The sequence below is a fragment of the Macaca nemestrina genome, chromosome 19, assembly GCF_043159975.1.
Source record: "Macaca nemestrina isolate mMacNem1 chromosome 19, mMacNem.hap1, whole genome shotgun sequence".
NCBI classification, from domain to species: Eukaryota; Metazoa; Chordata; class Mammalia; order Primates; family Cercopithecidae; genus Macaca; species Macaca nemestrina.
Window position 1 is genome coordinate 820,029 of NC_092143.1, and position 26,325 is coordinate 846,353.

Below are 26,325 nucleotides of genomic sequence, written 5' to 3' on the forward strand. Positions count from 1 at the left end.
TCTGTGCGGGGACCTGACAACGTGCACTGCATGATGGGGCCTTCCGATGGCTACACGGCCTTGCGTGCCCCTGGGGGCTCGTGGGCGGCGCGCGTCGGGTGATGACCAGGCAGATGCTTCTGTCTGGGGGACACCCGGCAGGGTGACTGCTGGCTGCAGCCGTTCCACAACCTGGGCGCTGTTCCAGAGGGCTTTACTGTTGCTACAGGCTGCTGTGCCGCTCACGGAGGGGGTGTGGGCTGTTTCAACCCACCCACAGCACTTTTCTCAAGAGTTGGAGGGACTTCCATCAAGAACTCGAAATGAAGCCACACACGGATTTTCAGAGCCCATGGCCGGCGATCAGCCCACCGACCCCACGTGACTGAACGGGAGAATGGCCGGGAACGTGTGTCATCATGTTTGCTTCCGAGCCGAGGGGGACGTGGATCCCTTGAGACAAAAATCACGCCACACGCGGCCCAGGGGGCCGGGTCCAGGAATCATCATTTAAAACGCACATATGTATTTATAATGTAACATATGCAAACAAATTTAAGTTCCTATGCGCGTGGGTGTCATATTTATATCTTTTTCTGTTGCTGAAATGGAAAACCACAGCTAAATGCATACATCTATAGCTTCTGCTATCTTCAGCATACACCTTTTTAAAAATACCTGATCTCTTTGACATACTTCACATAACAGGTTTTTTAAAGACAATGCTCTTTGAAACAAGAACCCCTTATTGTTACTCTGTGGGCTGTTCTGATGAAGGTGCTCAGGTTTTCTTCTCTCTCCTTAGGTTCTGTCCCCAGACAGTTCCTGGGAGCTGCAGCCCTGAGGAGCTTTGTCTCTGGACACTTGGTTCTGCACCGTCCCTGCAGGGGGTCTGGGGCCACCCCACCTGCCCGCTGTCTGACTAAACCACACAGAAGGTTAAGCAGCAAATTCGAGGCTCCCTCCTCGGAGATGCCTTTTGAAGTAAGACTCAGGAACTCAGGCCAAGCGATCAGAGGCCCTGGGCCGCGCGGCCGCGAGTGCTTCTTGGAGCCGATGAGCACAGAATCGGTGTTGTGGGATCGTGGAGCAGGCCTCTCCCTCTGCATCAGGACTCAGGGCTCAGCAGGGACAGGGAGCACGGCTGCGCCACGCACGGCAGCAGGGCAACTGTGGCGGCTCCAGTCCAGAGTGTGGCCTCGGCCTCAACCTCAGGCCCGCGCACTGCCTGTCAGCTGTGTGGACTCCTAATCAGGTAAGAGTTGGAGAGTCAGGAATCTGGGGAGAAGAGCTTGTGCCCCCGCCCTCCTCCGGGCAGACCTGGAGCTGCTAGTGCTTCAACAGGCTCGTACCTCGAGGGAGCACCACCCCGGCCTTGGCAGTGATGAGGTTGCCCAGCCGCACGGGGAGGTCACGGACCAGAGAAGTCACGGAGGGCAAGGCTGTGGGGAGCAGGAGAAATGAGAAGCGTCTGGAGCAAGCATTTCTCAAATCAGGAAGGGACAGGAGCATGGAGGAAGAAAAGCGGGAACTTGTAGAAAAGAACCAAAGACAGACACAGCTGCAGAGAGGTTTGGCCTCTGCACGCAGGCGCACAACCTTTTCATTCCTGTCTTCGTATTAGTTTTCCCAGGCTATCCAACCCAGAGGACAGCTAACGCTCGAATGTGAACAGCTGTACGGTGTGAGCCTCACCTACACGGCACAGACCCCACTGACACTCCCCACAATATCCACCACTCTCGGAAGTCTACAAGTCCCACTTGAATTTTTTTTAGATAACCTCATTTCCTGCTGCCTTGCCAGCTGTGTGGGAGCCATTCAATACGACAGTCCTCTACCCTAGAGTAGAGCTGTCTCAACCCTCCTGGACAGTCCTCCACCCTAGAGCTGTCTCCATCCTCCAGGACAGTCCTCCACCCTCCAGGACAGTCCCCCACCCTAGAGCTGTCACCACCCTTCAGAACAGTCCTCCACCCTAGAGCTGTCTCCATCCTCCAGGACAGTCCTCTACCCTAGAGTAGAGCTGTCTCAACCCTCCTGGACAGTCCCCCACCCTAGAGCTGTCTCCATTCTCCAGGACAGTCCCCCACCCTAGAGCTGTCTCCATCCTCCAGGACAGTCCCCCACCCTAGAGCTGTCTCCATCCTCCAGGACAGTCCTCCACCCTAGAGCTGTCTCCATCCTCCAGGACAGTCCTCCGCCCTCCAGGACAGTCCTCCACCCTAGCTGTCTCCATTCTCCAGGACGGTCCTCCACCCTAGAGCTGTCTCCATTCTCCAGGACAGTCCCCCACCCTAGAGCTGTCTCCATTCTCCAGGACGGTCCTCCACCCTAGAGCTGTCTCCATTCTCCAGGACGGTCCCCCACCCTAGAGCTGTCTCCATTCTCCAGGACGGTCCTCCACCCTAGAGCTGTCTCCATTCTCCAGGACGGTCCTCCACCCTAGAGCTGTCTCCATTCTCCAGGACGGTCCTCCACCCTAGAGCTGTCTCCATTCTCCAGGACGGTCCTCCACCCTAGAGCTGTCTCCATTCTCCAGGACGGTCCCCCACCCTAGAGCTGTCTCCATTCTCCAGGACAGTCCCCCACCCTAGAGCTGTTTCTATCCTCCAGGACAGTCCCCCACCCTAGAGCTGTTTCCATCCTCCGTGACAGTCTCCATCCTCCATGACAGACCTCTACCCTAAAGCTTTCTTCATTCTTCATCCTCCATCCTGGGCCTCCAATTTGGGCTGCCTGTTCTCACACCCTTACTTTCCCCAACCTGGTTGGGGTACTCTTTGAGTCCTCATTTATAGCCTACCTTGAAAATCACTAAACATGCCCTGTCCATTTAGTTTCACCTTAGGGATTGTGGGGGCGGAACTTAAACCCAGACTTCTTGCTCTCCAGCCACTGGGTGCATCCGGCCTGCCTCCTCAGCCCGGCTCATGGGGAGCCGGCCCTCTTCCCCTTCTCATGCCCAGAGTCGCTGCCCCGAGCCTTCCCACCCGCCCCTGCCCCCTACTCCGCCCCTGCCTCTGCCCTCACTTTCATCACCCAGCGGGTTCTCAGCTGTTGAGTTTCTTTGTGATTGGTTAAGAGGTCCTGGAATCCTCAGAGGGGCCCCCAGCCTGTCATTTTGCACAAGATGTTCTTAACAAACCCTAAAGCCTGCTCTGGGGGTGAGTGTGAAGATGTCTGCGTCCTATTTTTGTCACTGGATGTCTTTAGATTTTTCACTTCGGCACGATCCTCCCAGCAATCCAAGCCTGCCCTTTGCAAGAGCCAGTGAGGTGTGCTGGAAAACCACGGGACCCCCGGACCCGCCCTGGGGGCCGGAGCCTCAGGCCCAGCGTTCAGGAAGTCCTGGACTGTGGAGACGCGTGGCCATCACAGCCTTCACCCATGCCACTGTCCCATACAGAGTGGATTTAAAAGCAAAACAAAAATTTAAAAATCTCCTCTGTGAAGTCAGATTTTAGAGGGGTAATTCCACTTCAGCACGTCCAGAGCAAATGTCCCCATTCATGGACTGGCTTGGGTCATGTTTCTGAGGAGCTCCTTGGTGCTGGGACTAGCCACCGTCCTTCTCTAGCCCATGCAGTGGCCGTGCTACCTGGTCCCCCGCTGGCGGCCTGCATCGTGATGACCAAAGGGTTGTGGCCAGTGGCAGGTGGCAGGGACCCCATAGGTCCCCTTGCTGTGGGCGGTTCTCCTGGCAGGCGACAGGCTCAAGGACCCCCATGGGCCGGCCAAACTCTTTGCTGTGTTTCAGTCTGAGCTCCTACCTGCCTGTTGCTGCCCTCCTCGTCCTCGCCTGCATGATGTAGGTATGGTGGTGAACTTTTTCACACAACAGCAAAGGCACAGTCTATGACAGAAGTAACGGATGAGCTGAACTTCATGAAAATGAACAACTTCTGCTCTCTCAAAAACACTGTCAAAAGAATGAGAAGACAAGGCAAACTAGGAGACAGGACTTGCAAGAGACATGTGTGAGAAAAGGATTGTTCTTCAAAATGCATACAAAACTCTTTCCTAATCAGAAATCAAAACTCGCCGGGCATGGTGGCTCACACCTGTAATCCCAGCACCTTGGGATGCTGGCAAGCGAACTGAGCTCAGGAGTTCGAGACCAGCCTGGGCAACATGGTGAAACTCAGCCTCTAAAAAAAAAAAAGAAAGAAAGAAAAAAAAAAAGAGAAAGTCAACAAGTAGAAATGAACTGATTTCAAAATGGGCTAAAGATTTTAAAACCTCATCAAAGAAGATACGAATGAATATAGCGATGGCAAATAATCACATGAAAAGATGCTCTGCAGTGCGTGATCAGGGAAATGCAAACTAAAAAAATGGTGAGAGCCCACCACACACCGACAGAAAGGCTGCCACCCAGAACGCTGACACCACCAAATGCTAGTGAGGACGTGGAGCAACAGGAACTCTCATTCCCTGTGGGCAGGAATGCAAAATGGCACAGCTGCTTTGTGAGACAATTTGAGTTTCTAAATGCACTCTGACCGTAGGATCCAGCAATCACATGCCTTGGCATTACCCTAAGGAATTAAGAAGCTATGTCCCAGCAAAAATGTGTACATGGATATTTAGAGTAGCTTTATTCATTATTGCCCAAACTTGGAAACAACCAAGATTATTTTTCAGTAGATGAATAGAGAAATGAATTGTCTGATTCAGTGCTAAAAAGAAATGAGCTCTCAAGTCATGAAAAAACATGGAGGAAACTTAAATGCATTTACTGGGTGGAAGATGCCAATCTGAAAAGGGTACATACTGTCGAATTCCAGTCATATAACATTCTGGACAAGGGATAACTATGGAGACAGTAAACATTAGTAGCTGCCAAAGGTTAGAACACAGGATGCACGGGGAGCACAGAGGCTCGTTGAGGCGGGGACACGATTCTGTGTGACACCGCGGCGGCAGACACGCGGGGACACAGTTCTGTGCGACACCGCGGCGGCGGAGACGCGGGGACACGGTTCTGTGCGACACCGCGGCGGCGGACACGCGGGGACACGGTTCTGTGCGACACCGCGGCGGCGGACACGCGGGGACACGGTTCTGTGCGACACCGCGGCGGCGGACACGCGGGGACACGGTTCTGTGCGACACCGCGGCGGCGGACACGCGGGGACACGGTTCTGTGCGACACCGCGGCGGCGGACACGCGGGGACACGGTTCTGTGCGACACCGCGGCGGCGGACACGCGGGGACACGGTTCTGTGCGACACCGCGGCGGTGGATACGTGGGGACACGGTTCTGTGCGACACCGCGGCGGTGGATACGCCATCAGACATTTGTGAAAACCTACGGCATGTCCGGCACTAAGAATGAGCCCTGGGTGGCACCAGGTGGAGAAGCAACACCTCCCAATCTCCGTATCTGCCAGGCACCGTCTCACAGCAAGCGCACGTGCAGATTAGAGCTTCATGGTTGTTCTGAAAACTCAATATGAAAAACCGATCGGATATGAAATCCACTCAGGCTGTTATACAAAATTTCAACTTTGTTTCTCAAAAGAGAAAAGGAAGGAAATTTCATTAAATTTAACTGTTACAGATTTTTGAAGGGTCTAAAATTTATCATCTATTTATACGACTATCTCAAACTTTAAGGAGTTACCTCTTCAAATTCTAAATCACAAATTTCCTTACAGCCACTTCAAGCTTAAAACCTGACATGAAATTTATACTCAGGGAAGCAAGTTCAAGTTTAAAATGTCTTAAGACTTTATTTGGAACAGTTGTACAATTATTCAGGATTTAATATTTTCCCTAACACTCAGTAGTTTCTTCGCCTAACAGAGAACATTTCATAAACGTCAATCACAGTCCCACAGGTGACTTCCTGGCTCTTTTGTGCAGAACACGCACCACACTCAAGGGCTGCCCGCGTGGAGGCGCCGCTCTGGGCCGGCTTTCCAGCAGACCGCCATCGCCGTGGGCAGGGCCAGGGGACCCGCCGGGCAGCAGAGTTTGGGAGCTGCTCCAGTCAGGGCTCCAAGGACACGGCTGGTGCTGACGGAGGCTGGAGCCGAGGACAGGACGGGGCCCTTGGAGTCCCCGCAGTGGGGTCCCCGCTGCTGCATGGGGGCAGGCCAACACTGAGGCAGGCAGAGAAAAGTTCCATTTTAAGCTATTGGTGTGGATGTGCTGGTGCTGGGACCTGCCTCCAACACGTGAGGGCGAATGTGTGGAGCATGGCTGGGCAGAGATGCGGCTGGGGGTGCTGGCCCGCTGCCCCCGTGGGCGATCCCAGAGCCTGGGGTAATTCTGCTGCTCCTCCAGGAACGGGGGACCCCTTGCTCTTCTGCGTCAGAGAGAACTGGCTGCATCTCCCCTGCATGCTCCATTCACTCAGCTTCCCTCGGGAGAAGGGTTTGGGTCCTCTTTGTTAAAAAGGTCTTTTAGGACACATGGGGCGGGGGCAGAAACACATCAACCTGCCGACAACAGCAGAGACCACACGGCCAGACCAGGTGGAGCACCAGGGGCCACGCTGGTCCTGAAGGCTGCACGCGACCCGGCCCCGCCCGTCACCAGGCCCCACGCAGACAGCGACCACCCCACCCTCCTCCCGTCCTCGTCGCCCCTAGGCCAGACGCAGCAGCAGAGGTCCCTGTTGTTGCTGCCCCTGCAGGGCCATCTGCATCTCTGGGCTGGTTTAAAGAGGCCTTGCGGAGCCTCATGAACACCCCTATGAAGTTGGAGGGGACTCAGCCAAGAGCACAAGGGGCCACCTTGGTCCCAGCAGGACCCGCCACACGCAGAATCGTCCTCAGGGAGAAACCGCGGCAGAGCGGGGGAAGGTCCCCAGCCTTTCCCGGAGGCCTCCAGAAAGCATCAAGGCCTCGTTCAGCTGCCCCTGTCCCCAACCCCCCACCCCCAGCACATCACTCCCTGCACATTTTGTGCCCCTATAAACTGTAGAATCTTCTGCTTTCTTTGAGTATCAACTTGTACACCTATTTTTGTTTTCTGTCCAATTCATCTTACATTCTTGCTTGTGGAAAATCGGGACTGAGGTGGGCCCAGTTCACCTCCCGCTTCTCTGGACAGGAGGAACTTCCTGGCCGGCGTCTGGTCATCCTGCGGCCTCCTCAGACTCAGACCCCGGGGAACCCACAGGCGGGCTGGGTGGTGAAGCTGGCTCTTCACTGGGCCCTGCAAATAACCTGGTTAGTACAGGAAACGGTCGCCCAGGGCTGGGCCCTGCAAATAACCTCGTTAGTACAGGAAACGGTCGCCCAGGGGCTGGGACGCTGCCGGGTAACGGTGCCTTTCCTCTGCTGCCACGTCGCCGTATCTTGACGACAGCACCAGGACCCCTGGGGTCCTCTACCCACTGAGGACGCCTCCCGCCCCAGCCAACCTCCATCGAAACCCCCCCAGGAAAGGTCCCACACCCAGCGGAGACAGCCTGAGCCTGGAGGTCCCGTGAGAGCCGCATCCCGTGGACGGAGACTTGTCACACCCGCTGCCTCCCGAGCTGTGGTCAGGGGAGGGTGCCATCGGAATGCAGGGGTGTGTGCTTTTGGACAAGGGCCGTGGCCTCGAGGTGCAGCCTCCCGCCCGCCACACTGCGGGACCGATGCTGGGAGGAGCGACGTGAGCCGAGGCTGCTGGCCGGGAGGGGTCCTGGTGGTGGCCACAGCCCAGCACCTACCTGCAGCTCTCAGGCGTCCGCATCCCAAACAAACAAGGGGAGGATGGAAAATAATGCAAGAGAGTAATTCTTCACACTTAACCATTTTAAAATACCAGCTACAAGCCTGGTTCTTATGCCCAGAGGCAAAACCCTGAGATCATCACGCAGTTCTGCTGTTTCCATTTCTGACATTCCACACGGTCTCGCCTGCGAGGATTTTTCTCCTTTTCTGTTTCACAGAAAAAAAACAGACTAAAAAACGTGGAGATTTTCATTACTGTTGATGCGAGAGAGGCAAATACAGTTCCCTACCTGAGCAAGGAGATGAGGCAGGGCCTGCGCCTCGGCCCTTGGAGGCCCTGGAGGCCCGGCAGGCCCTTCACCTGCTCAGTGCCAGTCCCCCAGGTCCACGGAGACACGCCATCCCCTCCTCTATGTCATTCCTGAGTGTGGGTGGAGTTGGACCATCTCAGCTGGGACGTGGAGAAGGCCTGGCCGAGGAGGAAGCCAACCGAGAGAAAGGCCAAACCACAGGAAGAGAGAGGCCCGAGGCTCCTGGTGACGTCTGGCCAACTGGCGAGCACTTGCATTCAGCCGCACCTGCAGCTACCCGCAGGACTCAGAAGAGAGTCAATACGTGAAGAAACACCTACTCTACTTGTGATTTTGTTACTCACAAATGAAAAGAGTATGATGAATACACAGCCTTGGCCTAATGCCTCACTTTTATTAAAAATTAGAGACAGGGTCTCGCTGTGTCACCCAGGCTGGAGTGCAGTAGCTCACAGCTCACTGGGGCCTCAAACTCCTGGGCTCAATCCTCCTACCCCAGCATCCGAGTATCTGGGACTATAGGAACACATCACCACGGCTGGCTACACTTCACTTTCAATTTGGTAATAAATCCAGAAAATGGAAGGGTTGGCTACGCCGCTGATCCATGGCTGGCCACACTTAGCTTTCTATTTGGTCATTAATCCAGAAAATGGAAGGGTTGGCTACACTGCTGATCCACGGCTGGCTGAAGCAGCAATTCAATACCAAGTCTCAGAGAAAAGCTCGCCCCTGGCTGGAGTCCCCGACCTGCTGTCCGACAGAGCTGGGGCCTTGGCCGTGGTGTTACGAACACGGCACAGATGCTGGGTTTCCTCCCGCACGGCACAGCTCAGCAGGAACCGCGCCCAGAGCGGTGGGGCCGCCGACGAGGCTGCTTGGTCTAGAGACCTCAGAGCAGCGTGACCTGAAGACAGAGGCTGCCGCATGCCTGCCGTTCTTGTGGGGGGCTGCAGGGGGCTGCGCGGGGCTGCAAGCCAGACCCTGACCAACCCCAGGGTCGAGCTGTGTGGCAGACGCCCCAGGGAAGGACCCTACTTTCCACCTGTGAACGCCCTCCCAGGATCAGCGCTTCCTTTGGGCCCCTTGGGCATCTCGGGTTTAAGTTTCGTAAAAATCTAATAATTAGAAAAACAGGCCGGGCGCGATGGCTCATACCTGTAATCCTAGCACTTTGGGAGGCTGAGGTGGGCAGATCATGAGGTCAGGAGTTCGAGACCATCCTGGCCAGCATGGTGAAACCCTGTCTCTACTAAAATACAAAAAATTAGCTGGGCATGGTGGTATGTGCCTGTAATCCCAGCTGAGGGAGGCTGAGGCAGGAGAATCACTTGAACCCGGGAGGCGGAGGTTGCAGTGAACCAAGATCACGCCACTACAATCCAGCCTGGGTGACAAAGCCTGACTCCATGTCAAAAAAAAAAAAAAAAAAGAAAAAGAAAAAGAAAAAACAACGGTCTCTTGCATTCTTAATGTTTCAGTGCCATCTTTTGAAAAATCCCTCCTAGATGACGGTGAGTAAGCCACAGCAAGACGCTCTCCTGCTTACACTTCCGCGCCCTGGTCACGCTCAGACGAACCACAGCGAGCTCAGAGCCCGCCCAGCCCACGTCCCACGAGCGTCTGGCTAAGGAGCTGGATCCCAGCGAGGGAGGAGCCGGGTGCTCACCACTGCCACACACCCACGAGAAGAGAACTTACAAAAAGGATTTTTATTAAATGAAAGAAAATTCTGCTTGGTGGGTCAGATATGAAATAGATTTACAGAAACTTTACATCAGGTCTCTCCAAGACATAAAAGGTCGCCCAGGAAAAGCAACGCCGCCTGCCAGGATGCCAGTGGGAGGAGGGCAGGTGGCAGCCCAGGTCACGTGGCGTGGACCCTGCGGAGGAAGCTGCAGGAAACTCCAGGCCGCCCGAGACTCACGGCGTTCCCCGGAAACGGGTCCCCTAGGAGGGAGCGACGGGGATGTCTGTGGGGGGCTCGGCGCCGGGTGCACACACGCTGTCCCGTTTAAACTCCTAGTCCAAAGCTGTCCCGAGGAATGTGCTCTGGTACCCAGAGGAACACACACCAACCCTCCCCTTACCGGGACAGCAGCTGGCGCCAGCCTGGGCCACGCGAGCCTCTGCTGAGCTCTTTGGCACGGCACACCGGGGCCTTTAACACCTGTCACTATCCTGTAGTAAAACTTCTTAAAAACACCTATTTCTGCAAAATAATGTGTTTCTGTATGTGGAGCTCTGCAAATATACATTTCCTTTGGGAAGAAAACAGCATGGACCGAGACTGAGGGCTGGTCCGGGGACGTCCGAATTCTGCTGGAGGCCAGCCAGGCTTCAGTCCCTGCCCGCCGCCCGCGCTCACATGAGGTCGTTGAGCTCCGCCTCCAGTGCCTTGGCCATCTCGTCGGCCTCGGAGCTGCTGCCCTCGTCCTCGTTGCTGGACTCCCTGCTGGACTCGCTGGCGGCGTCCTCTTCATTCAGCTTCCTCTTGTGGCCTCTGCAGAGAAGCAAACACGATGTGAGACGCTCATGGCAAACACAACGCCGGGGCGTCGCCTGGTCTGCATGTGGAAAGGGGCTTCCGTGGTTTTAACACAAGACACAGCACAATTCTCTGGTCAACGACGTACACAGGCCACCGACCCAGGGCCACGTCACCCGCGTGTGGACAGCAGGGGCCCAGCACAGGAGAAGAGGCCCCTGGCCCTGTTACACACGCGGACACCACCGACAAAGCGGTTCTTCACCTGCTGCAAACGCACATTCCGGTCGCTCATGAACACCTGTGATGCCAGAGGACATCAGAACAGGAAAACCAGGACAGGAGGCCGGGCCGGCGGCTCACCCTGTAATCCCAACACTTTGGGAGGCTGAGGCGGGCGGATCACGAGGTCAGGAGATCGAGACCATCCTCCTGGCTAACACGGTGAAACCCCGTCTCTACTAAAAATACAAAAAACTAGCTGGGCGTGGTGGTGCACGCCTGTAGTCCCAGCTACTCGGAGGCTGAGGCAGGAGAATGGCGGGAACCCGGGAGGCGGAGCTTGCAGTGAGCTGAGACTGCGCCACTGCACTCCAGCCTGGGCGACAGAGCGAGACTCCGTCTCAAAAAAAAAAAAAAAAGAAACCCAGGACAGGAAAGTAAGACTGTCTGTCAGAGTAACTGTTAGTGTTACGTTAACAAGCACCTCCCAGGTCATCTAGTGGGCCGCGGTCTGGAAATTCTCATTTCCTCAGGCTGCTGCTAAAATGACTCTAATAAAAGAGAACACCAGCCCTTTGCATAACCAGCAAATGCCACTAGGCTTTTCTTCTGAGCCACTGCAGACGCACCTGGTTCCTGTGATGTCGGCCGGCTTGAATGGAGCACACCCACGAGATCCCCAGAGCCCTGAAATTCCGACCGGCTGACGTCCTGCCAGACACCCTCCCTTCCGGTGCCATGCTGGGACGTCCCACTGTGCCAAGGAACCTCAGCTACAACCTTAGAGATGGAAGCCTGGTTGAATGCGCACAAGCTGTTTTGATTTTAAACAGATTAGGGGCAACTGGGCCATACCAGCCTTCAGTTACAATCCTGAAAAGTCACTGAGAGAAGTTAGTAACAGTCACCATACGTGAATACCCTAAAAATATTTTCTTGGCTAATGCAGACACAATATAGCTAACACACATGCCTATGTGGCACATTATGTGTGATATAGCTACACACACAAGCACACATGTAACATACATGTATTCGAAGCTAATACACACAAACTATAGCACGGTAGTGAGTGTGATACAGCTGCACGCACACACAGCAGGCATGTAACACGCATGCACTCGAGGCTAACACACAAACTATAGCACAGAAATAACTTGAAGCCACTCAAGCTGGTACTAGAAGAATCACAGTTCATTTATAAGAGACAAAAGACATAGAATCAGCTGATCAGATGGAACCAACAGAAGACAAGAGAACCCCGTGGGCTGGGCTGACACCCACAGCTGATCAGTCACGACAAACTCGTTCAGAGAACCCAACTGTGCTTGGTCCAGGGAATACGGCACGAGAGAAACACAAGGGCCCCAGAACTCCAAATCCTGTCCAGGTGGCAGGCACTGGGCCGCAGGATGACAGCTCCTCCCTCCCTCCCTCCTTCCCTCCTGGACCTGCCTCTGTGCCCAGCCTCTCCCTCCCCGGCTGCCCTCTGTGTGCCCAGCTTCCCTCCCTCCCCGATCTGCCCTCTGTGCCCAGCCCCTCCCTCCCCGGCTGCCCTCTGTGTGCCCAGCCCTTCCCACCCCAGCCTGCCCTCTGTGTGCCCAGCTTCCCTCCCTCCCCATCTGCCCTCTGCGCCCAGCTTCCCTCCCTCCCCATCTGCCCTCTGCGCCCAGCCCCTCCCTCCCCAGCCTGTCCTCTGTACCCAGCCCCTCCCTCCCTGGCCTGTCTCTGACTCCAACCCGCTGTGTAAGATGGGAACTGCCATGTTTCATCACACACTGGGACCCCTGGATCCATGAGATCCTTTCCTGAAAAGCAATGCATGCCATCATTTAAAAGCAGAGTAGGCGGAGCGCGGCGGCTCACGCCTGTAATACCAGCACTTTGGGAGGCCGAGGCGGGTAGATCACCTGAGGTCAGGAGTTCGAGACCAGCCTGACCAACATGGTGAAACCCCATCTCTACAGAAACAAAACAAAACAAAACAAAAGCAGGGGTGGTGGGCCCTTGTAGTCCCAGGTACTCCAGAGGCCGGGGCACGAGAATTGTTTGAACCTGGGAGGCGGAAGTTGCAGTGAGCTGAGATCACACCACTGCACTCCAGCCTGGGTGACAGAGTGAGACTCTGTCTCAAAAAGAAAAAAAAAAAGCGGAGTAGCAGGAAGAGCACGCGCTAGTATCCACCGTCCAGTTTTAAACGAAGTCACTATTTTCATGTCGACTGGAATGGATATTCTCTACTAAGAAATAAAGGCTTACTTTTAATCGCTACATGAGAGTGAGGGGTTGCAAATTAGCTGGGCGTGTCGGAGCATGCCTGAGTCTCCGCTGTTTGGAGGCTGCGGAGAAAGGATCCTCTGAGCCCAGAAACTGGAGGTGGCAGTGAGCCTGGGCCATGACTGCACCACCACACTCCAGCCGGGGCGACACAGCAAGACGCTGACTTAAAAGAAAAAAATCTTCACGCACCTCTTCTGTGTGTCTGCTTCCTCTCCGCGTGCCCCCTCCACATGCCTGGTCTGCAGACCTTATGCCCGAGCCTGTGTTGGGCTGGGCACCTCCCGCTGTTTGCTTTGAGGACGCCAGGCGTATCATGCACGAGTTTCCTTTATTTCCAGTCTCTACTGACACCGACGACGCTGTCAGGGCCACAAGTCTGGCCTCTGGTTGCTACGGCAATAAGCTTTTGGCAATTAACAAAATTCATTAGTGATTTCTCTTCCTCCCTAATACACGCTGGCAGCTGTTCCAGGAAAACCTGGCTCCCGTCCTCCCATTAGGCTTCCTCCACTTCACTCAGTTTCGAGAACTTAAAACAAAACAAGATACAGACAGTTCTTGTGAAGGTTAAGGTGCTGCAGTGAGCGGCGCCCCGAACCCCGGGAAGAACCCGCCGGCGGGTGGGCTGGACAGAGGACCCTCGCCCACAGAGGCGGCGTTTCAGGCCCTCAGAGCAGTGCACGGCGCTGACCTTGGGGAGCGAGCAGTCATGACTGTGAACAGGAAAGCCGAAGTGGCATCTCAGGTCGAGCTTGGGACGGTCACCGAGTCCAAAGAGGGCAGGCCTGGATCTCGTGTGCACGGGGCCTGGGGAGTGCGTGGCGCGACCCCAACAGTCTGGTGACCCAGCTCCCTGCCCGTGTGCTGACGCCTTGTTCAAGGGAGCCCTGGTCCCTCCTAGTGGGGCCAGACTCAGGGGGGCTGGCAGGTGTGGTCGGCTCCCTCACAGCGATGCTGGGCTGGACACACCAGGGGCACCGAGCAGAGCAGGGGCAGGGTCCCCAACAAAAAGTGAAGACGGGGCAGACACCAGCCAGGCGGGACCCTGGGGGCAAGTAGGGGGAGAAGGAGGAGGGCGAGAGGTACAAGAACGAGTTCCAACAATTTCTTTCTAAAATCAAGTGAGGAAGCCATCCATGGCAGACAAGAGTTCTAACGGCAGCAAGAGGATGACAAAGAATGGGAAACGCCAGCTGTGACTCTTTCTGTTTGAGGTTTAGAAATATGCCACAATGTTCCCCTCACAAGGCCGACAAAAACACCCAGTGTGCTGTTTACAGCAGGACACCTTCAGAAACGCCAGCGAGCCTTGGCAGGGTGCCACGGGACCTGAACCGAGCCCACGGAAGGGGCCACCTCAGCTCCTGCTGGAGAGCCCTGTGCACACGCACCAACACGGCTCACACACACAGACACAGCTCACACAGACACGGCACACACACAGACGGCTCATGCACCAACACGGCTCACACACACATACACAGCTCACGCACCAACACAGCTCACACAGACACAGCTCATGCACAGACACGGCACACACACAGACGGCTCACGCACAGACACAGCACACACACAGACACGGCACACACACAGCTCACGCACAGACACGGCTCACACACAGACACGGCACACACACAGCTCACGCACCGACACGGCACACACACAGCTCACGCACCAACACGGCTCACACACACAGACACAGCTCACACAGACACGGCAGGCACATAGACATGGCACACACAGAGACATGGCACACGCACAGACACGGCACACACACAGACGGCTCATGCACAGACACGGTTCACGCAGACACGGCTTACAGACTCGTGGCTCACGCACAGACATGATAATGATGACTCTAAAGGCCTCTGATCATGATTCTGTTGCTGTTGTGTGAGACGAGGCGGCGGCAGGCGCTCACAGCACTCGCTGGGAACCCTTTACGGATTCACAGCTGGAGACACTGTGGTTTGAGGCCAGCTGCACCAACTGTTTCTTCCTTTGATTTTTCCAAGAAACCCCACGGGCAGGCGCCACCATTCCTGTCTCAAAACGGGGGCCTGGACCCCACGATGCTGGTGAGAATGCTGAGAAATGTTTTCCACGCACTTTGGAAAAACGCGGCTGACTGGGAGACAGGGCAGGGCTTACATGAGGCTGCGTGTCTGGGACCAGGTCGACGGCTTCCACCCCGAGGGGTCACAGAGCCCGGGCTGGAGCGCACCTCCCTCCATGGGTCCCCCAGGCCGGCCCCGCGCGGTCCCTCCTGGTGCCGAGAATGCCGCAGCCTCGGCCTCCCGTGGGCTCCCAGCTCCGTAATGAAGAACAGGGAGCGCTTCACGACGGTGGCACAAACCCTCGCCAGCTCCGTAATGAAGAACAGGGAGCGCTTCACTACGGTGGCACACACCCTCGCTCTTGGTTAAACGATGTTCGGAGTATGGCATTTAAAAGTACAAGACGAATGGATTTTAGTCATTAAAAATTACCTCAAACAGGCCGGGCGCGGTGGCTCAAGCCTGTAATCCCAGCACTTTGGGAGGCCGAGACGGGCGGATCACAAGGTCAGGAGATCGAGACCATCCTGGCTAACATGGTGAAACCCCGTCTCTACTAAAAACACAAAAAACTAGCCGGGCGAGGTGGCGGGCGCCTGTAGTCCCAGCTACTCGGGAGGCTGAGGCAGGAGAATGGCGTAAAAACCCGGGAGGCGGAGCTTGCAGTGAGCTGAGATCCGGCCACTGCACTCCAGCCTGGGCGACAGAGCGAGACTCCGTCTCAAAAAAAAAAAAAAAAAAAAAAAAAAAAAAAAAAAAAAAATTTCCTCAAACATTAGACACGCTGCAAACCATGGTTAGTAAATGTCTGTAACTGATACCAGCTTCGCTTCCTCAGCATAACATGCAATATTTCTATTTTGTTTCTACGACCGGTTGCACAGCTCCATAGACCAATATCAACAGATTTAATCTGAGGAAAATTTAAAGCTTGAACATTTATCTCAAATTCAATGTGGAATAATAAGGCAAGAATACAAACAATAATAGGTATGTACATCCTCCCCCCATATTTCAGTTTTCCAAACACACTGGGCCGGCACAGTGCACGCGACTTGGCACCAGAAAGACACCCGTCAGCACAGCGAACACACGCACAACCGGGTCACACCAGCATCTTATCCAACGGGGACGGAGCAATCGAGGCACAGGGTTCCCGTGGCCGCCACCAGCACGGCTGCCGGAAGAAGAGGGAAGGTCAGTGCCGCTCACAGCGAGGCCGCCACGCCCCTGAAAACCCACACTGGCATGGCCAGGTCTGCACGCGCTGGGACGCCTGCGGGAGGCGCTGCGCATGGCGGATTATTTCCCCAACGCACCCTAGAGTGGAACATGGCGTGAGGGCGGCGTGGGGCTGCCCAAAGCAGGCAAAGCTGCACACAAGCCTGGGGGTCTCTGCGCTCTGCGGGGACCTGCAGGGAACCTGCCAGATGACGTGAGCGGAGACCCAACAGTCCAACCCCCTACAGCACGGGGCCGGGCTCCGCCAAGGAGAGCAGGCGGCAGGCGTCGGTCTGCTGCTGAGAGCAGGCCCGGGTCCAGGCCCAGGCCCAGTGAGAGACAGCGGTGCCCTCCCTCTGCGGCGTCCGCACCTGAGCCCCAGTCCCCGCAGGGCCCCGGCGGGGACGCCACAGCTCTGGGCGTGGACATCGTCACGCTCTCCTCAGCAATCTCACAGCATGAGAATTAACCTGTGTGTGTTACAGGAAGAGGAGCAGGGACCCGGCGGGTGCTCACCGCACCCAACCCCCCTCCGAGCGCTGCTCCCAGGCGGGGCTCTTGAAAGTGGGAAGTTCAGTGAGGTTTCTCAGGGTGAGAATTGTTGCTTCATGTATCGGTGTGAAAGGACTGGGAAAAAATGAATGTGTCTCACTTACTGGGCAATCATTAAAAAAACCATTCGATGCAGCAGCTCTGTACCCAAATTCTAAACTGCAGGCACTGGAGTGGCCGGCAGCACACAGTTGAGGCACGCAACTAGGAGCCTTCAGCCTGGTGCGCCAAAGAGCACCTTAGCACCCGTAGGCACGGCGGGCACGGCGTTCACGCCTGTAGGCCCAGCACTTTGGGAGGCGGAGGTGGGAGGATCGCTGGAGGCCAGGAGTTTGAGGCCCAGGCTGGTCTCAATAGGCAACACGGGAATTCCCCATCTCTACAAAAAAATTTTTAAAACATTAGCCAGGCACGGTGGTCCACACCTGCGGTCCTAACTACTTGGGAGGCTGAGGCGGGAGGATCCCTTGAGCCCAGGAATTAGTGAACCACGATTGTGCCACTGCACTCCAGCCCGGGCAACAGGCAGGCCTTGTTTCTTAAGCCCCTAAGTATGGGGTGGGCAAGGCAGGGCCTCCCGACCTGTTCACAGCGACAGCGGTTGTCAAAAGGCTCTCACTTCTCCAAGAGATGCATGTTTGTGTAACTATGAAAATACAGAAAAGCAAATCTTCACAAACCAAAACTCCGCACGCTGTGTGCAGGGAGAACGAACACAGCCTACACCTCCAACACCCTCGAGGGGCAAACCCTGGAGAGGCCACAGGGTCAGAACACGCAGGAAGGACGCGCGATCTCGCTCTGTCGCCCAGGGTGGAGTGCAGTGACACGATCTCGGCTCATTGCAATCTCTGCTTCCCAGGTTCCAGCCATTCTCCTGCCTCAGCCTCCTGCACAGCTGGGACTACAGGCACATGCGGCCACGTCCAGCTAATTTTTTGTATGTTAGTAGAGACAGGGTTTCACGGTGTTGTCCAGGCTGTTCTCGATCTCCTGAACTCAGGCAATCCGCCCACCTCAGCCTCCCAAAGTGCTAAGATTACAGGCGTGAGCCACTGCGCCTGGCCGTGCTTCACTGTTACAATACCACACCCACGCACGCCACAAACCCAACAATACGTCGTCGAATTATTTACAGCAGGAGGGGGAGCAGGTGCACACTCGGAGCACGTGAGACCGACCTTCTTGTTCAGCACTCCTGGGTCTCTTCAGCTCTCGCTGTAAATTCTGGTCACCATGGGCCGTCATTTCATCCCAGGCCCCTCCTCGGCATGGCTACTGGCTGACGTTACATCCCCACGTGGTATGGGCCCAACAACAGAATTAGGTACAAAGAGTTGTTTGGGTTTTTTTTGTTTTTGAGACAGGGTCTCGCTCTGTGGCCCAGGCAGGAGTGCAGTGGCGTGATCTTGGCTCATCGCAACCTCCGCTCTCTGGGTTCCAGTGATTCTCCTGCCTCAGCCTCCTGAGTAGCTGAAATTACAGGCGTCTGCCACCACACCCGGCTAATTTTTGTATTTTTAGTAGAGACAGGGTTTCACCATGTTGGCCAGGTTGGTCTTGAACTCCTGACCTCAAGTGATCTGCCTGCCTCAGCCTCCCAAAGTGCTGAGATTACAGGCGTGAGTCATAGCCACCGCACGCCCGGGCACAGAGTCTTATACTATAAAACCATACTGCTTTTTAAACCAAGAGAAAAAAGGAGAAGCAACACACGACCTTACAGAGTTACAAAATCTCCATTCCTAGCGCTCTGCTTGTTTGTGTGGATTCAGAGTTTCATCCAGGTCACCTGCTTTCAGCCTGAAGCGCTTCCTTTAGAACCTCTTGTGAGGTGTGTCTGCTACTGAATTCCCACTTGGGGAAAACCCTGCCTTTGTTTTGGAAAGGTTGTTTTGCTGCTTACAGGGGCCTGGGGGTGGTGGTACCATCTCTGAGGAGAAGCGGCCTGGTGTGATGGGCTCTCCCACCCTCAGGCCTCTCTCCCATAACATCTCACGCCTCCTCTGCTGCCCTCAGGCCTCCGCCTCGCTTCCTCTGTTGCCCTCAGGCCTCTCTTCTGCGGACGCCTCAGGCTTCCTCTGCTGTCCTCAGGCCTCTCTCCTGCAACGCCTAACGCTTCCTCTGGTGCTCCCAGGCCTCTCTCCCGGATGCCTCACGCCTCCACCTCAGGCTTCCTCTGCTGCCCTCAGGCCTCTCTCCACCAACACCTCAAGCTTCCTCTGCTGCCCTCAGGCCTCTCCCCTGTGATGCCTCATGCTTCCTCTGGGCCCCCAGCCCTGCTCCTGGCATTTCCACTTCCAATGGGATGTGCCCAGGTGAGGATCTCTGTGTTCATCCTACTTGGAGTTTGTTGAGCTTCTGGGACATACAAATTAATGTTTTCCATTAAATTTGGGGAGTTTTCAGTCATTATGTCTTTGAATAGTTTTTCTGCTCCTCTCTCTTCTACAGATTATCTTTCTTAGTTAATTATCCAAGATTAAACCCAACTTTGATGTGTGAGTGTTTCTGGTGGAGCACTACTCCCCGTTGTCTAAGTGGGAGCTCACGCAACCCTCCCAAATGGACAAGAGGAGGTCAACCTCAGAAGGGCCCTGCCTGCTGCCCCGCGTCTCCCATGCAGGCTGATCACACGCCCCCGTGGAGAAGAGCTGAGTGTTGGGATCTGGGTAGTCGTGTCAGGAAACTAAGCCTTTAAAATGTGGTGCTGTTTTCCTTTCCTGTTTATCACTGCACCAGATGGGACAGGAAACGGCGCCAGGACTAAAATCTCCAAGTACTTAGGGAGCCGTCGTCAGCTGTTGTCTCTGTCAACAGATCATGGGAACGACCAGCTCATCTTGCTGCTAACAGCTCCCACCAATGCTATGCTATGTTTCTTGGCAGTTAACTCAATGTCGTTTTCACTTCTCCACGAACTCTAGGAATGATCTGAAAAAGGGTATGGTATATTTTAAAGTTGCCTCTGTGAGCGATGATTCACCTCCGGCAACCAAAAGCATAAAAGGACGGGCTCAGGGATAGTTCACCTCACACGGGGGCCTCACCCAACCGGGGCACAGGGACAGATCACCTGAGCAGGAGACCTCGCCTCACCTGGGTGCCGGTTTTTTTCAGTACCTGGAGCTGGTGGTGGGACCATGTGTCTGTGAGATCCTTAAACATTCTGAAGATGCCTTGTTTGGTTTTTTATTTTGAGGATTTACTTTAAGGAGCGAAAGTGCCTGGCAGGCGGTTGCATATAGAGCAGGCATCTGATGTTTGTTGACTTGAGGGAAGAATGAATCACTTCTTGGTAGACAAGTAAAAAACACAACCTTCCCCCTTCTGTTAAAACTCATTTTCAAGTTCAACTGACATTAAGATTCTTGGCCATGAGAAATCAGCAAGACGTCCCGCCAGCCAGGGCCCTGCCGGGAAAAGCGGAGCTGCCTCCAGCTTCCGTACGGAATGTGTCGCCACATGGGAAAGAATCACGATGAAACCGACACGTTCGACATGCAAAAATAAAAAAACTAAAAACACATTTACTTCATCACAAGCACAAATTTCATGAGAAAAATTTCACACCATTCATGTCTCACTGAATACCCCATAAACAGGAATGAAATAAAACCAGAAGGCCCCAAGTCCCCTGGTCTTTAAGGAAGAAGTGAGGTCCCCAAAGCCCAAAAGTCACAAAAACCGAGCTGACAGGAAGCTGAACAGACCCCACTGCCCCACCCTTTCGAGGGGCACACATGGCCTCCAGCAGTCAGGCTGCTATCACGGCCACACGCCCACAGCGATCCGCAAACGGCAGGCGTGGCGCGGGCAGGGGGCAAGCGCCGACTCCCACCGTCCCGGCGGCAGATATGAAGGCTGTGAGCAAGTGCAGAGTCCCGAGTCCCACTGTCCCGGCGGCAGAGGTGAGAGTCCCACCCGTCCCGGCGGCAGAGATGAAGGCTGTGAGCAAGCACCGAGTCCAGAGTCCCGAGTCCCACCGTCCCGGCCGCGGGGATGAAGGCTGCGCAGCAGAATCTGAATAGACACCCAGGACGCTTTATTCTCCTGATCTCAAATTCTAAAATCACCCAAGCCCACCCAGTCCCTAAGACATGGAGTGAAACGGCGATTACAGTAACGATCCGGTCCTTGACTGAGAAGCCAGAATGGAGAGGCACAGCCCCAACCGCCTCCTGCAGCTGGGAGAGCAGCATGGAAGACACCCCAAAGTAGAGGGGCTAATCTCGTCTGCATGGTTTCACCAGTGAGGTTCACTTCCGCCACGGGCAGGTCATTTAGCAAAAAAAAAAAGAAAAACCCAGGGGTGCTAACTCCAGTCCTCCCCCAAGTCCTCTGTAGCTCTGGGTCCCGACCCGCTGAGCGCCACGTCCAGGTGCCCACAGGGGGAGGCACGGACATGGCATGTGTCATGGATGACGTGGATGGATATCAGCAACACCGTCACCAGTCGTAGTGGAAAAGCACTTTGGGTTTCTTCTTTTAATTAGAAAAAAATTATCAGGTTAAAACCACCTATGTTCATACCCAGAGCACGCTGCAAATCCAGATACTAACATGGCCGCGGCAGGCGGACTCCTTGGAGCTGGCTCAGCTTAGCCCTGGCCTAGAGGGTCTTCGGGGGAGAGCAGTGCAACCCTCCCAGAGGCCCCCAGTGCGCCACCTTCCCCAGGCCTGACCCCAGAGCTTCACAACAGACCCAACGGTCTACACCGAAAAGTGAAGGAAGGTAGGCCAGGCAAAACCACCCCATAATTCATGTGCGAAAAAACAAGGCATGTTATCACCCAATACAGAATTTCAAAATCTCTCCTAAAACAATTTCACATCATTTCAGCACAGCTGGAAAATACTGCTTCCTAGATGGTAAACACAGGGTGGGCTGTCCGGAGAGAAGCTGCACTCATTTCCCTGCTAAACCACAGAGCAGAAAATCAAGTGATTTTCTGTAATTCTCGCAAATGGAACAATGACTATCTTGTCTGCATTTGTGGTTGGAATTTCTGGCCCAATTTTGTAACTGGATTGCCTGAATGAGTTACACTCTTTTCTTGAAATGTTTATTCACCTACAGGAGAGCCTAAGAGTAAGACCAGACGTGGGGAGAACCGCTTCAGTGGAGAAAGCAAGCAGTCTGCACTGTCTTCTTCACCACAGACGCCAGACGTGCACCTGGAGCGCCCCCTGCTCGCCTGCTGAAGCTGGGAGTAGCCCCTCTGAGGCTGGCGCTGCTCCTACCTCATTTCACAGGTGAGGAAACCAGGATGCAGAGGTTTACTGGCCCCAAAGCCCCGCAGCAGCCGCAAGAAGGCTCTGGAGGCCAAGTTCTCAGGGCAAATCCTCGGGACACGCATCTGTACTGAGGATGTCGGCAGGACCTGGGGGGCCACATCCTGTCTAACGGGCAAGCAAGACAAAGCCTCCGAGGTTACCTCGGACGGGCTTGGAGCAGCCCCGGAGCTAAAGGCGGGAGCTGTGCTTCCAAATCCTCAAGGAGATGGTGCCACCTGGGGATTACGCATCCCCCCGACTGCGGACGTGTGGACAGGACAAAGACACTTTCTCAGGAAGCTTCTGGGAGGTGTATATTCCACCAAAATGCAGAGACAGAGAACACCCCAGAGAGTGAGGAAGGCAACTCCTGGGGGCAGCGAGCAGGGTGGGTCGGGGGAGGCCGGGGGAGTGGAGCGGAGAGGCAGCCAGGGATTCAGAAACAGGCAAAAAGGAAGAAAGCTAACAAAAGTGAGGTAATTATCAAATCCAGGTAAAACAGATGTTTAAGAAAGGGAACAGCATCACCGTGTCCTATTCTATTTGGTAAGAGCAATTTACGGTCACAGGAAACACCGAGTCATTCCACACCCGCAAATCCTGGCATGTTGATATTGGCAGGGTGGAGGGAACAACCGACGCAGTCTTCATGTTGAACACTAAGAATCAACAGACGGCACGTGTGCAGACACCGCACACACGCCTGCGCACACGTGCAGACCCCACATGCCTGCGCACATGTGCAGACCCCACATGCCTGCGCACATGTGCAGACACCACACACACGCCTGCGCACACATGCAGACACCGCACACACGCCTGCGCACGCGTGCAGAACTCCATACACTACTTGCACACGTGCAGACCCCACACACGCCTGTGCACACGTGCAGACACCGCACACACGCCTGCACACGCGTGCAGACACCGCACACACACCTGCGCACATGTGCAGACCCCACATGCCTGCGCAAATGTGCAGACACCGCACACGCCTGCGCACATGTATGACATGGAGTCAGCATGGAGACAGCCAAGCGGCCACCACCAGGGCCTGCTGAGTTTGGAAGCTGCTGGTTTCACACACAGAAGGGGGGACGGGCATGAAGAACGAGATGCAGCCGGCGGTCCATCAACAGCAGAGTCACCTCTGGGAGCCTGCGTAAGGCCCCTCCCACCTCAGACCCCACACTCACCTGGGCCCCCGGCCGCCTGCCACGCTCCTCTCGCTGGACGCCGCTGCCCCGAGTGTCCGCTCCCTGCGAGCCCCTGGCGTCCGGGGCTGGGGCTCCTCCTCCTGCTCCTCAGGCCTCCTCTTCTCGCTGTCGCTGTCGTCGCTGCCCTCTCCGAGGATGTCGTCCACCTGACAAATGGCCAAGAGTCAGCGACAGACCTCCTTCCCGGGCCCCGTCCCCCCGCAACAGGCCTTCTCCCGGCAGAGTCCAGGGCTCTGAGTGCAGCAGGGTGGGGGCTGGACATGGGACTCTGCTTTCTACCTGAGCCCTGGGGTTTGAAACTCAACCAATCCTTAACAAAGCCCCGGGTGAAAGAGCAAACCCAGACAGGCAGTTCGCAGGCAAAGATTGGGTTTAAATTCCTTCTGTCCCTTATGTGAACACGGATTTTATTCCTAGTGCACTGTTGGATTTTATGGCGAATAACCAGCATATTTGCTTGAAATTCTCAAGATCAGTGAGACTCACAGCACGACTCCTGAGGGACAGGGCTTTCCGGGAGGCACCCAAGTCCTTCCCATCCTGGAACCTGGGAGGAGAGCAGCCACCTGGGAGTGGAGACGTGGCGGCACCACGGGACGCTCGCTAAGATGCCCGCCTGCTCGCTCTGGGCACACCTCCAATTTGGGACACATGCAGAGAGGGCGACTCCTGAACACCTGGGGTGAGCTCAGCCGGCCCCAGGCCTGACACGTGTGACGCGGATGGGAGCGGAAACAGGCGGCAGGCGAGTGAGCAGGTGATGGGAGCGCCGCATCCAAACCTCAGCCTCCCCGAACCTCAGTGGGCAGGAAATGGGTGCCGTCAGTGCCTTGCTGTGGCGGCGGGAGAGGCTGAGCCCAGTGCTGGGAGGTGAACTCAAGTTCTCACCTCCTTTTCCGGAACTGCACGGAGATGGGAGAAGGACGTGCAGAAAGAACCCGCACCCAGCATCGAGGGGCCCGCTCAGCTGGCGGCCAGCGGAGGGAGGAGTGTTTTATGTCCGGCATGGATCACGGTGGGGGGTGCTGCTGGGCAGCTCTCCTGGGGGCTCCCTTTCCAAGAGCACAGCCCTGCTCACAGCTCTCCCACTCTCCCATGTTGAGGGCGTCTGTGTGCGAAGGCACAGCCACGTGGTCCCCAAGACAGGCAGGTGAGGCGGGGCGGCCTGTCCACAGTCCCCCAGCGCAGGCTGCTTCCCAGGAGGGTCTGGGAGCGCACACCTGGCTGGGGCCCTGAGGGGCATTCACTGACACAGACCCAACCCCACCCCCGCAGCAGGTACGAGAAACGGCCACAGAGGACGGAGCACAACTCCCGAGACAGGCGCAGTTCGGAGCAGGGGAGGCCGAGTCCAGAGTGACAAAGGCTCGGTGTGAGGCCGCTTTGATCAGAAATCACAGCTCAGCCCCCCGCCCGCACGGAGGCCGACTCATCCAGCCCGCCCAGTCTGCAATTTCAAACCCATCGCCACTGTCCAGCAGTCACAGCACATGTGCCCTGGCCCGAATCATCAAAAGGCGAAAACATTTTAACCAATAGTTAATTAGCTGAGGCAGCGGCTTTATCATCAGGTCATGATAACGATCCCTGAAAGTAACGCATTACCAGAGACGCTGGCGTGAACTGGTATTTAATCAGAGCATCTAGTTACTTCAAGACGTTACTGCTGTTCACACTTCACCAGAATGCTTACATCACTGTATTTACTGTTTTGATGGCAAATCTCCTAAGGGAATAATTCTATTCAGTTCTATTCTGAAATACTTAGGGCCTTTAACACTGCATCACACCTTGTCAAGAGAGAAAAAAAGGCACTGTTAAAAATCTGTTGATTTACATCTGACAGCCAAGGGCAGGCAGGCTGGCCCGCAGGCAACCCAGGGACCCCGAGGGACCCTCGCTAGTGTGGCGGCCCACCTGGGAGGCCTCAGACGTCTGTGCCAACGCTGGTGACGCAGGGCGGCCCGGCACGTGTCCCTTCGCTGCCATCTGGAAGATCCGGAGGCACGCTTGGCACAGCCAAACCAGAAACATGGGCACACATTAAAACCTGACCTCACCTACACCATGCTCCGATCTCCTCTCCCTCTTTCTGCCTGACCCATGTAAACATATCAGTGTGGGAACAACACCTATCTTTCCTGGGCTTGTTGTTACAGAAACGGTGACCGCACTCTTTGAAAAACAGTTTTCTGTACCACAGAGGCTCCTGGACTCAGGATGGGGTCACGTCCAGATGAGCCCATCACAGGCCGAAAACGCGTCGGCACACCTGGCCCAGCTGCCTTCCACACGCAGACATTACCCCATCGCTAGCAGAGTCGTCCAGCACAAGGCCGACTTGGAACGAGCTGTTCTACAGAATTCTGAGTCAAGACTCCTGATTCAAAGTGTGGTTTCTACCGAACACACATCCCTTGCACATCATTGCAAAGTTAGAAAATTGTTAAGCGAATCATTGTAAGTTGAGGGTCGTTTATATTTACTTTACTTAGAACATGCTAACATAATTTTTTTAAATCTTAAGGAAAATTTAGAAGTATGTAAAAAGAAAAAACACAAATGAATTCATACCTAAGTGTCGGAATTTCTACCAAAGGGGAAATACAGATAACACCAGATGCTACTGTATCCTGTCAATGCACAGAAATGAAATGCTTCTACCAACCTCCTTGCATGACCCGGGATCACAGAATAAACCTCTACCCAGCTCTGCCCTGCAGTGAGGTGGGACGGCTTCGAGAGAGGATGGGACATGAGAGGGACACGGAGCAGGGTCGGGAAAGTGCCCTGAGCACGAGAAGCAGAACAGGCAGAAACGAGGTAACACAGCTGGAGAGGCTGCGGGCGCCGGCTCTGGAGCCCAGCAGGCTTTCCCGCAGGGGTGTGCAGGGGGCAGGCCCCACCTCAACCCTCTGGTGACCTCGCAGCCCTGGTTCCGGCACCCTCCCTTCCCCGCAGTTCCATGATCACACAAGAACTTGCAGGGGGCCGACACGTGGGGGTGAGTCTCTCTGTGAGCTGGCTGAGACGGAGGCGGGTGC

At 55.3% G+C, this 26,325-nt stretch overlaps 1 protein-coding gene across 11 annotated transcripts in view; it reads right to left on the minus strand.

Annotated features, from left to right (window-relative positions):
- Nucleotides 1–2,999: 2,999 nt before the first annotated feature.
- Nucleotides 3,000–26,325, minus strand: part of LOC105489269 (CTD phosphatase subunit 1) — an 84,299-nt gene continuing 60,973 nt past the window's right edge. For 6 of the 11 annotated variants that reach the window (XM_071085818.1, XM_071085821.1, XM_071085820.1 and 3 more), the window contains 3 exons: nt 23,261–23,427; nt 10,336–10,470; nt 9,661–9,917 (listed from right to left, as the gene is read on the minus strand). In XM_071085818.1, coding sequence (XP_070941919.1) covers nt 9,740–9,917; nt 10,336–10,470; nt 23,261–23,427 — 480 coding nt within the window. In that variant the 3' untranslated portion in view covers nt 9,661–9,739. Of the gene's footprint in view, nt 3,902–9,660; nt 10,471–23,260; nt 23,428–26,325 lie in introns of those variants that run through there. The other 5 variants (XM_011753993.2, XM_024795222.2, XM_011753988.3 and 2 more) reach the window with 3 other exon arrangements.